The sequence below is a fragment of the Mizuhopecten yessoensis genome, unplaced genomic scaffold, assembly GCF_002113885.1.
Source record: "Mizuhopecten yessoensis strain PY_sf001 unplaced genomic scaffold, ASM211388v2 scaffold1255, whole genome shotgun sequence".
Taxonomy (NCBI): Eukaryota; Metazoa; Mollusca; class Bivalvia; order Pectinida; family Pectinidae; genus Mizuhopecten; species Mizuhopecten yessoensis.
In genome coordinates, this window is record NW_018403955.1 from 309,223 (window position 1) to 321,401 (window position 12,179).

General features: G+C 33.9%; 1 protein-coding gene across 1 annotated transcript in view; it reads right to left on the minus strand.

The window, feature by feature from the left end:
• Positions 1–8,523, minus strand: part of LOC110458543 (probable rRNA-processing protein EBP2) — an 18,434-nt gene extending 9,911 nt beyond the window's left edge. The window contains exons 1-4 of the mRNA XM_021510295.1: positions 8,501–8,523; positions 2,192–2,307; positions 1,048–1,131; positions 82–233 (exon numbers count right to left, since the gene is read on the minus strand). Coding sequence (XP_021365970.1) covers positions 82–233; positions 1,048–1,131; positions 2,192–2,245 — 290 coding nt within the window. The 5' untranslated portion in view covers positions 2,246–2,307; positions 8,501–8,523. The remainder of the gene's footprint in view (positions 1–81; positions 234–1,047; positions 1,132–2,191; positions 2,308–8,500) is intronic.
• Positions 8,524–12,179: the final 3,656 nt, after the last annotated feature.

Consider the following 12,179-nt stretch of genomic DNA (forward strand, 5'->3'; position numbering starts at 1 on the left):
TATACTGACAATGTTAAATATACTGACAATGTTAACTATACTGACAATGTTAACTATACTGACAATGTTAACTATACTGACAATGTTAACTCTCTCTTGAAGTCATCGTGAATGTCTTCATCTCCCACCATATCTGTGCCTGGTTGAGCAGGTGCTGGCTCATTGGTCAGGTCAAGTCTCTCCAGCCAACCCAGGCCATTCTTAAGCTCTGCCAGCTTTGCTTTTAAGCCTTCCTAAAACAGGGTCAAATATCATAAGCAAACTAATTGCATAAAACATTAAGTGGGGTCACATGATTTATAATCAAATTTGCTTTATCAAAATGATTAGAAAAAAAAACACAACAAAAAACATAGGTGGTCATGTTTGGGTAGCATCTATATACTACCATCTGGGCCAACAAGGGTGATAATATATGTTGATAAATTTGTTTTATGATTAATATTGTTGTAAAATAAAAATAAAACACATGTTTTATCATGTTTGTGAGAGAAACTGAAGGTTTGAAACCAGGTGGACCTTTGCAGTTACTGATATATTGTGCATTCTTAACAATATTGTATTTAAATTTTCATAACCAAAGCTTGTTAAATTAGTGGACATTTTAACTTTACTTTATATTTAACATTGATAGGATTTATTCATCAATTTGAAGTTGCCGGCCATATTGTCTTTTTGCATTTATGTTGCTTAAAAACTGAAATTGAGTAACAGGCAATTGGTTAATAATTTCAAGAACAAGTTGTTGGTCAATATTTTGTTATTATAAACATAGCTGAGACTTAAGTATTTAAACTTTACTGACCCACAGGAGCTCAATTTGATCGGTAGAAATAATAAGTGAGAAAGAGTTTATGATATTCAAATTGTATTGTAAGACAACAATCTTAGAGTAGGTCGTCATATGATGCAATGTCATATAAACATGTTCACTTATTATTTACTATTGATCAAAACGAGCTCCTGTGATTTAACAGACAGCCAATGATATGACTAGGATCACCAACAGGTCTCAAGTAGGCCTACATCGTAACTGTTTTGTCTTACCACATGATTTGTGAATGTTTTTGGTGCTACTAGTTGGACATTCAAGCCATCGGATAATCTTCCCTCTGCAAAAGCTAACTGGAGCTGTAAAAAGATAGTTCAGTTTTATGACAATTGCTTTGTGCTATTGACAAAGAATACAAAATATTTCATACATTGATGATGTTATTATAGACTCCATTATGCACAGATTAATAAACCTGTGGTATTTGATCTCAGTTTCTATAAGTAACTCACAGGGGTTCGTACAAATGTCTGAAATACACATATGGCAATGCTATACTGATGGGGGTCACAGCACAGACCAGTAATCTAAAGGAGAAAGCCTATATGAGCCTAGTGAGACCTACACTTGAGTATGCATGCACCCCATGAGACCCATACCAGCAGAACAACAAATAATGCCTTGAGATGGTACAGAGACGGGCTGCGAGATATGTCAAAAACAGATATCATAACACCTCATCTGTTAGCTCCATCATTGAACAACTGTAGTGGACATCTTTAGAAGACAGGAGAAGAAACGCTAGACTAGTGATGATGTACAAGATCCACAACGGCCTAGTCAACATCGAAACATCAGGCAAACTATTACCACCAGACCGGCTCACTCGTAACTTGCATAGCCATTCCATCCATATTCCAAAGGACAAACCATATCAGTGACTTTGTTATCCATTGACTTCAGTGTGTAGTCAATGGGACTATCCAGTGTAAATGTGACAGGTGAGCATGATATTTTTATGTGTGCTATTTATAGCTACTCTACAACACTATAAGCAATGGAGGTGATACAATTTGTCATTCTTCACAAAAAAAATATAACTGAATTAACATATTTTTGTACATAATTGTACCTCATTGTATTTTTTATTTGATTATGTTAAAAGAATGACGCCTCATTTTGTTCATGATGTGTACAAGAACTTTGTGTGTTTTTATTTCACTTTATTACCCATTTCAGTAATAAAATTATTACTGAGATCGGTAACTGTTACCCGAATGCAGGATAATATATATATGCGCCGTTGTGCCCAACCTGTTCTTGGCATAGAAGATTACCTGGAGTAGGATGTCTTTCGCAAACGATATACACACTACTATTTAAAATAATAAAATTAATTAACAGAAGAGATTGGTTTACCTCTGTATCAGAATCAGCGCTTTCCTGTTCGGAAGAATAGTCACTCTCTGACATAATTGTTGCGATAAATAAAGTTTTTCTCTTCACGTGTTCCTTTACCGGAAATGGCGTTGGGTCTATAAAATTAAGTCGAGACGAAAACATAATTCCGGATAGGGCAAACAAATGGGGAAAATGTGAAAAGAAGATAACAGTGTTGATATATTGCAATGCTAATTAATTGTTTTATGATGTATGTATTCTTAACACTGGCAAAGGTTTCAACGGAGGATTTTTATTTTGCCGGTTGCACAGGGACTTGATAATAATTATAAATAACCAATTACATGCTGTATGAGTAATAAACTCGCTAAAAATTCCAGCCCTAGGTGATGGTTTGGGTGTCCCTTAACATCATGAAACATACTTTTTTTTCTCAAATATGAATTCAGTAAGATGTTCACCGTATGTTTGATTCTTGGTCTATATCTACAAATCTAATTCCTATTAAGTTAGAAAATGTTTTTAATATACAATGATGGAACACCTTTACCGTATACCAGATGGTATAGTGAAAACATGAGTTTATCATAAAGCAAATCCTAAGGTATGGACCCTCAACCTTAGACCGAACATTTCAGTTGCTAAAATAAATACAATTGCTATCAATCATCAATGTTGTAAGCTAACATTAAAGGACAAAAAAAACCCAACAGAAACGATCATTTGGAAAAAGAAAAGGGTTTCCATTGGTTTTCGGTGTTTTATCATAAATTCAAATCCGCAAAAATACATTAACAACAGTTCAATGAAACGATATTAATTGTAAGCTGTATGAGGCTCACGTGATTTCTGTGTGTAGGTAAATGACGAGTCTACATGTATCCCAAGATATACATGATGTCGCCAACTGTGCACTGCATAGGGTGAGGTTGGTGGACATGTTGGACTACATGTAATCTGTACGATAGCTTCTTACAATATGCCATTTTCTGACAATTATCTTCGAATTTTTCTTCTTGGTTGCGGAGCAGTACGTGCTTACGGAAAATGTATAACTTAGTTCTTTCTTCAATAGTAACCATGACACGTTTTTGAAAAAGTTTAAAAAAAAAGTGCCGTTACTCAGGAGAGCCAGTACTTCAATTAAGGTAGAAGGTAGCGCCTGATGTTGCATTAACTAAGGAGACTTTCAAAAGGATTTTTTTCCACTTGGAATTGCGTAATCATTCAATATAAAAAAGGTTAAATACGGAAATATAATTCCCTTTTCTTCTCCTTTCTAAAACGTCTCTCCACTGAGTATTCGATCGTTGGACCGCTTCATTGTGAAGCAGGGATCTTTAGCGGACTAATTACGATTATTGGGAATATTTTCAACATATTCTGATGCCTTAAAACACCCAAAATATATAATTATAGCGAAAAGAATTAACAGGAAAATAACTATTCAATGTCTGCATACATTTGAATAGTAGGACACTCTTAATATTTTTACACATGATCACTTTTAGAGAGTGCATAGTACTGTTCTGTCTACTTTAAGATAAGTATAGTTTGGTTGTTAAGTAAGACAAACTTATATTTGTGAATGATAACAATTATACAAAGTTTGTCTACTAACAATGTATTGTGGTATGAATCTGATATAAGGAGTAAGATAAAAACAAACGTGTATAGTTGTCTTACAGAAACATTAACCTGTATCAGCAATGTATAGTTACGTACACGCATGCGCTGTAGGGGAATCCCAAGTAAAATTTCCAGTGGAAATACTGGCTGTTCTCGCTACTGATCGAAAACGACATTTTGTGTTTACTGGGAATTGACCGACGATGACAACCACGAACGCACCCTTATATGGAGAATGGTATACTACTTGTATATTGTTATGTTAGTTAATTCTCTAATGCCCCTACTTAACACACTGTTCAATGCACTTCGTTGTTTGGTTAGTATTATTGAAGATTATCTGTTAATATATAGTGTTCTATATAAAGATATGAATATAGGTCTCGGAAGTAATAAAGAAATTATGATCCAATATTGGCAATTAGGATGCGTATTACTTAAATGGATATATGGACAAAGAACTTTAATAATGACGGTGCAGACAAAGAAATGTGTCCAATGTTCAGGCCGGTCTGCCCCTTTATAGGTATACTCGAGATTACCAGTCATCAGGAAACAATAACACAATGAAAAATTCATATATATTATATATCTTTATAAAGATATGATATATAAATATCAAACAGATGATAAGAATCTAAATCAGAAGTTTATGTACCAGGAGAGCCTTTGAAATTTTCAGCTGATATTGTACTCATAATATCATTTCATCATCCTTTAAATTTCTTATATAAATTAAAGGTTGGATCTAAGTCTCCCCACTCCTCAACCCCAAATTATAAAAGCAACCAAAATGGTAACTTTATGGGGCTGGGAGTGGGGTGGGGACTGGGGGCTGAGGGCTGTGGGTTGGGGTATCCCCACTAAAATTATATCACAGTTCACACTTCTTTTTAGAAGAAATAATGGTGAAGTGAGAGCTAATTAAGTTGTTGATGAAACTTGTCACGCGCGCACGTTCCTGAATGTGGCCCTGACATCACCTTTATCTATGTCTATGTATTCATTAATTTATGACTTACTTCTAAATGTTGGCTTAATGCCAGCAAAGACGATTATATGAATAAAAACAAGATAGACACAATACCGATCAACAAATTGTGATCAGTCAAGTCATGAAGCATTGGGAAATCCACGTATCACATGATCAATTTGGGGTTAATTTAGACCAGTCGTCACTGCGGGGAATTCCTGCAGTCAGTCAAATAAAAAATGTGTTACAACAATACAATCTATCCAATAAAGCGATTTCTTTTAACAAAATCTCCCGGACCGAGGAAAAATAACATAAACTAACTCACTTTATAAAACTTTCTTTTAATCAATTATACGTCAACAAATGCACCTGTAGAACTAATACAGTGAACACGTTAGTGCAAAATGTAACATCTTAGATTGTCAATTAACTCGTTTTTTATATAACTAACTTGCATTGTGTCAAGTTTGACAGTTTTCTCGTAGATACTACTTATGTATGTACAATGTGTTGTGCTCCGTACGAGACGGCTGTACACAATAGGATATTGAAATACTATACACGGATTACGCCACCTCCGTCCAAATATGGTTACACTATTTTTAGATATGAGCAATATTCATATGTGCAATGTCATCAAGTGAAAATGTCTGTATATTCGTATACGATAGGACGCAGCAAGGGATTAAACGTTAATGTTGATTCTAGGAAAGTTACTTACACAATAATGTAAGTAATACATACTTCCTGTACATAACATGTTGATTGTTTAGTGTTTGTGTGATGGGAGTGGAAAATTGTATTTGCCAATTCATTTACAGATATATGCATAATCAGTAAACATTTTTCATATACCAGAGTAATAAATGCCCTTTTTTTAGATTAAACTTAACTTTAATAACAGTTTATACACAGAAATGGTTTAATACGATAGAGTACAAGCGTAAATGAAAAAAGACTACACATACAATACGAAAGGGCTCGAAACTTCACAGAGACCCACTTTCATTTACTTCATTCATTTTTCTAAATATTCTTACAAAAAAGGCTTTCCGTCATTATCATTATGACAAAAGAAAATCTTACATCAAAATCTTACGTGGTAACAAAACAGCCTTGAAATTGATGTCCATGCTATAAAAATGATAAAGTTCAAATTGATCTCGTTTATTTGAATGTTATTTCATTTTGTTTTAAACAGTACTTCGTAATTAACATACATGAAGGATTTGTCTTTTTCTTTAAAATGTAGCAGGCAGCGACTGATTAGTTAGAGAAAGGTAGTGGTCAGTTATGATTTGCATATGGAAGTAAAAAATAAGATCATGCCTAGTTAAAAGGTGTTGACAAGATCGATTTTTAATATTAAGGTTTGGACATTGTCGAAGATAGCTTTTTACGCATCTCTAAAAAAAAGTACGATTTTAACGGATTCAGTTGGAAGAAATTTCACAAGAAAGAAAATATGTCGATGTTCGGTATAGTCAGAGCAACGTAGGAGAAAGTACTAACTTGTTTCGTTTTCTTCACCCGCAATTACAAATTGGGCATACAATTAAAGTTTTCCCTGGAAATGGGAGTTTAATTTTATTCCTATTGTGGAGTAATGGATTTTTGTTAGTCTTTCGCCATTATATCAATTACCGGAAACACTTAAATTAATTTAGGATATTTACATTTCTTTTAGGGTATAAATTGATGGATGGTGTTTTACATGCGTAAAAGGGGAATTCCACAGATCAGCAATTTATTATCATTTCAAAAGGAAGTTAACCATGAATTGATTAAATGTAATATCTCGTTTAGAAATTGTGTGTAATCTCTAGCTTTACAGAGAATAAGAGGACTCTAGTAAGCTGTCTGTGTACAAAACCGTATACATTGTTGTTCAACTGAGCGGATGGATGGTCATCACCAAAGGTCAAAAACTGGGTCATTTATCAATATAACGCAATATTATGGAAAATTTAAATTTTTCTGACATGATTATAGCCGATTAAAATTGAACAAGGGATTAGGCACACAGTATTGAAACAATTACATGATAACAATGATAGGCATATCTATTGCTGGAATTGATAAAATGATTCAATTCTCACTATATACGACTTTTTATTTTAGTTATAATAATATTAACTTCATCTGAATATTTCCTCTAATGTACTATATTATGAAAACAAGCTCGGACCATATGTTAATTAATGAGTTTAATGTTGATATATTTGTTACATTCTAACATAGAACGTACGTAAATGTGGGTCAGTGCGTTAACAGACAGTAAGCTAACGTTCTGATTACTCCGTCCTGAAATGATGTGATTATCACTTTCAGTTTCTGTGCTGACAAAACCAACATCATTACGAAAGGAGAAATACCGTATCGATGTGTATACTATAAATACATTACAACTCCGTTTATAAAAAAAATCGACCAACCATTTCTTGGAAACGTACTTATTTTATAAATCTTTCCAAGAATAGAGCAGTTGAAATGTTATAAGCCCAAGGTCATAAGTTTCCCACCTCATATCGGTTTGTCTTTATCACTAGACCACACCAGCGAACTCAGCCATGCCTGTTTCCGTTGTAAGTATGCACGCATGGAATTTATTCTACAACAGTGTTTGCCTTTATTGAGCGTAACACTAGTGCTGTTATTATAGTAACTGATATCAATATAACTAGATGTACAAGTTACGTATACGTATATGTCAGATTGGTAACACTTTCAGACACTGCAACTTGTTTTGTAATATCTACATATCCAAAATCAACTGGGATGTATCTGTTGTTAAATTGTTATTTATTTACCGTTAATGAAATATTAAATTATTATTTCATTTGATTTCTAAGGTGGATCAAACATACAACAGTACTAACAGGTCACGTGATAGCTGCTAAGGAACAGATCTAGATAGAAGACAAGTAACAAATCGAGTTTGATTCCGAGTTTTGCCGGAATCGGCCGAGAGGTTACGATCGACGATAAAACACGAGACTGTGACAGGGACGTGTATATAAAGCTACATTTTGTATGATAACAATGATAAAACATATTTTTGCATCATCAGATATGTAAGAGAAATATACTCTGTTGTCAATATATTCATTTATAATAAACCAAAATGTTTGGTTGGCATACCAATTTCATATTTCATTACGATAGATTTACTGTTCATCTTATCGTAAACAATTTTATTAAATGAACCCAACATTTTAATCTGTATACATGATATAAGACTTGGTTGATATCATGACCCAATGACACACAAAGATCACGCAAAAATCGAACATAGGTAACACATAGACTAGGCAATATAGACCAGAGAAAGTCAATAACAGGTAGAAAATAGTAAAGGAAATATATTTATGACATGCCATTGGGTTCTTTAGGTCTGTTCATTTGAATGAGCAAAGTTGCGATTTTCACCTGAGACAGAGGATGGGCATGTTTTGTTATCGTAAAAACATGCAGGTGGAATTTGAAGAATTGTTTGTCATGAATATAAATATGACTCTGCAAATACTTGATGTAACCGGATATTTAAAAGGTAAAATCCGGTGCAATTCCAGGAACGTTGTTAAGTTATGTGTGCTTATATACATGTATAATGATAGTCTACTAGATAAACACAAATATCTTAACCAAAAGATAAGAATCTTAAATGTCGAGCCTTAAGCATTTAAGAATGTTACTACTGGGTTGTCATTTTTCTGTCTTACCCCAAATTGGTGGCCAAGTGGTTAAGGCGTCTGACATTCTGTCACCAATGGGTCGCGGGTTCGAGACCTACGTGGGGCAGTCGCCGGGTACGTCACCAGGACGTAAAACACAAACAAAATCTAGCAGATAAATTAGTCATGCATACATTTTAAAACATATGCCAAAATAAACTTTAAAAAATTGGCAGACCAGGAGGTATCACTGATCTTAAAAAACCATGATGTAATATATCATGATATTCAGAAGACGCCGGAAGTAGTCCAAGATATGCAAGGTATGTCATTGACTATCCTTAATCCTGATCGCACCTAAAACAAACTTATATATATAATGATGTAATAGTGGACCAGTTCTGCATTTCTTTTTTCCCAAATACCTCGCCAGAGATCGCCATAAGTACAAAGTCATATACATGTGCAGTAGATGTACAATTGATTCTGAACCTGTGTGTTGTTTCAGGAGTGTGTGGGGGCAACAGATTTATAGAGAGTTTAAACATCAACTGTTTAATAATCTTAGATGATAAGTGTAATGACGTCACATATCGTTATGATATTGAATAAAATATTTATTACTATGCCAAGCCTTTACATTTCTAAGAAATGATCTATTTTGGTTGTATTCTTAGAAAATCTTGAACTTTGAATCACTGCTATGACCCAAGTTTATTTGTAATACGTGCATTGGGTTATGCCCCCTTTATTTATCACTTGATACACATACTAACCATACTGAAAATGGACATCTACAGGGTTTCGATATAAGAATATTATAGTTTGTCGTTAAGGATGAACTCCCTGACCTGATTCCCAACCAGAGGTTTTTAGAGTCTACCATGACTAAAATCAAGTTCTTTGTTTTATAAATCAGACACCAGATACACTTTTACATACCACTTACAACTGACATTTGAGAATTGTAATAACTCCCCTGTTTACGTTAGACACCCTTCAACCATGACACCATTTCCACATACGTGATGTCTACCTAGATGAAGAACATACATACTAGAAGTCTGTGTGGCATAAATTGTCTTTCGTGAATTTGTAGGGAGACATCATGGGCGATGGCACATGTGGTGCAGGACCTGTTTTCGCCTGAATTTATTTCAAGTTTTGTGTACTGATTTTGTAACATATTTTATACTGTATTATATAATATTTAGCTCATTAAATGACACAAAGACAACTACATCAATTTGATTATGCTTTAGGCATTGTCCATAACAATTCTGTATGATTGAAAGTCCGACATGATTAGCAAGAAAAATACTGAAAACTCGATTTCTCTTCGAACATATTTAAAGCGTATGGTGTAATTAAAACGAAAATATCTATCATGCCTTTAATTCCTTTAAAAACTTCACTGCTCTCCAATGTTGTTTTATATTTTATATTGTAGAGCGGACGTGGATGCGAGGAATATCAATGTCAGTCATTAATAGACCAATCCCATAGCATCCGGGACCTTCCACCTCCTGAAACCAGAGGCATTTTTGTCATGAAGGAGAACAGCGTTATAATATACATTGGTAAATCAGGCGACTGTATGCGAGAGCGACTGCTGAGTCACTTAGCGGGATACGACGCACAGGAAATCGGCAAATACATGAAAACTCTATCCAAAGAATACAAGATGGAAGCCATCACAGTCGGTTGGGTTCAAGTGGAAGCGCCATCTTGTGACGAACATCACTATATAGAATGCCTGGCAAAGAGACAAAATCAATGGCCGAAGTGTAACCTCAAACGAGGACGACCATTGAAAAAAGAATGACACGAACCATTGTATTTTGAAGAAATATTTCATCAATGTCAATCTATGATACAGTTTTTATGTCAGGGATATAGTTTGATAGTTGCTGTATAATTGAATATGCTTGTACGCCTACGTACCGTGGCTAATCACAATGGACGATTTAGAAAATTCCAAAGCCTGATTTGTGAAATGTCTTCCAAATTGAATTTTTTTTTCTCCATATTGGTTAAGTCGTTAAAGGAACAAAACTAAATTAGTTTTATGATGAAACATGGAGAACTGAACATCATCACCAAATCACTCGCACCAAGGTTGTATTTGATGATTTGATGAAGAAATTAAAAAAAAATATAATCGTTATGCCAATTGTTGTATTAATTAAATCAAAATGACGTTCATCTTAAATCACAATGCCGTTTTCGAAATCGTCCATTGAATTTATTTCTTTGAGAAAAAAAAGAGAAAAAATACATCTTAGTTGTAAAATCGTGCAGGTTAACTGATGACGAGAAATAAGGATTGTTGACCACTAACGCCTAATCCCAAGTGTAAAGAGCTTCAAGAAAAGACACACTACTCCTAGCTGATATTTATAATTGTTTCTTTTCATATATGAAATAATGAATCTTGAATGATTCACCTTGTGTGTAAATGTGTCGTTAAGTAAACCCAACTTTAATATGTCGTTAAGCTAACCAGGCTTTAAAATGTCGCTAATTTAACCAGAGGTTAATGTGTCGTTAAGCTAACCAGGCTTTAATATGTCGTTAAGTTAACCAGATTTTAATGTGCTTTCAATTTCACAAGACTTTAATGTGTCGTTAAGCTAACCATATTTTAATTTTTTAGGTTAATGTGTTGTTAAGATTACAATACTTTCATTTGTTCACGGAATCAGAAGCTTTTAACATCTGCGCATAGTTGTTTACCACAAATCTTTGATCTAGTATATTTAAAAAAAGTTGAAATTGATAATTAAATTCGTTTGCATATAATTATGTATAAAAAGTCATCATTTGAAGACACTGAGGTATAAAGTCACAGGCCCTTACATCTCAAACAAAGAAAATTTCCAACTTGATTGCCATTTGTACTGATTTGCAGTTGCTTGGCAATTAACAATGTAATTAGTTTTACATAAACTACCTCTTTGATTATAAAACAGACTTGTTACACTGCGTTACGGGTACTGGTGATGATAATACTTTACTGCTACATAACTGGAAATATTTTTCAAAATGTTAACACTCCCAAAAAAGTCTCTTTAGGGAAAAAACCCCCCAGTAATTTATTAGGAAAATAACTATTAAGACGAGAGACTGTCTACTTTTGATACAAAAAAAATGAGTGTTGATTGATGCTAATCGATGATATATCAAAGAACAGTATATCGACGTAATTCGTTGGGCTCCACAGTACTTTATAATGCATTTGTTTTGGGCCATATTGCTGAATTTCTTAGTTTCAAGCTTGGGTTGTGGGGTGTCGTGTTCACTAACAAATATTTCATGTATACAGTAAATGTTTTCGACTGAAGATTGACTCACTGACACTAACAAATATGTAGACCAAATTTGCGCATCAATTTAAGAAGATTAACATTGGCCATCTAAGAACGACAATGTAAATAACTTCACGTTAACAATTAAATAGCATTACCATATATTTAAGCTGATTATCAGTGTATGATGCACCTGCAAATGAAACATATTTTAATTTCTTAAAATAAACACATTTGTAGTACTCAAACATTACCAAAAACCCCCATTTTTCAGGATAATTTTTAAACCAGATAATTTTTTATGCAGCATTTCTGATGTTTCGGGTTCTAGTCACATTGCTAGTAAAAACCCAGCTGTATGATTATAGTCATATAACCATATATTGTGAAGCCCAACTGGGAAGGTCCGTAAAATTTCC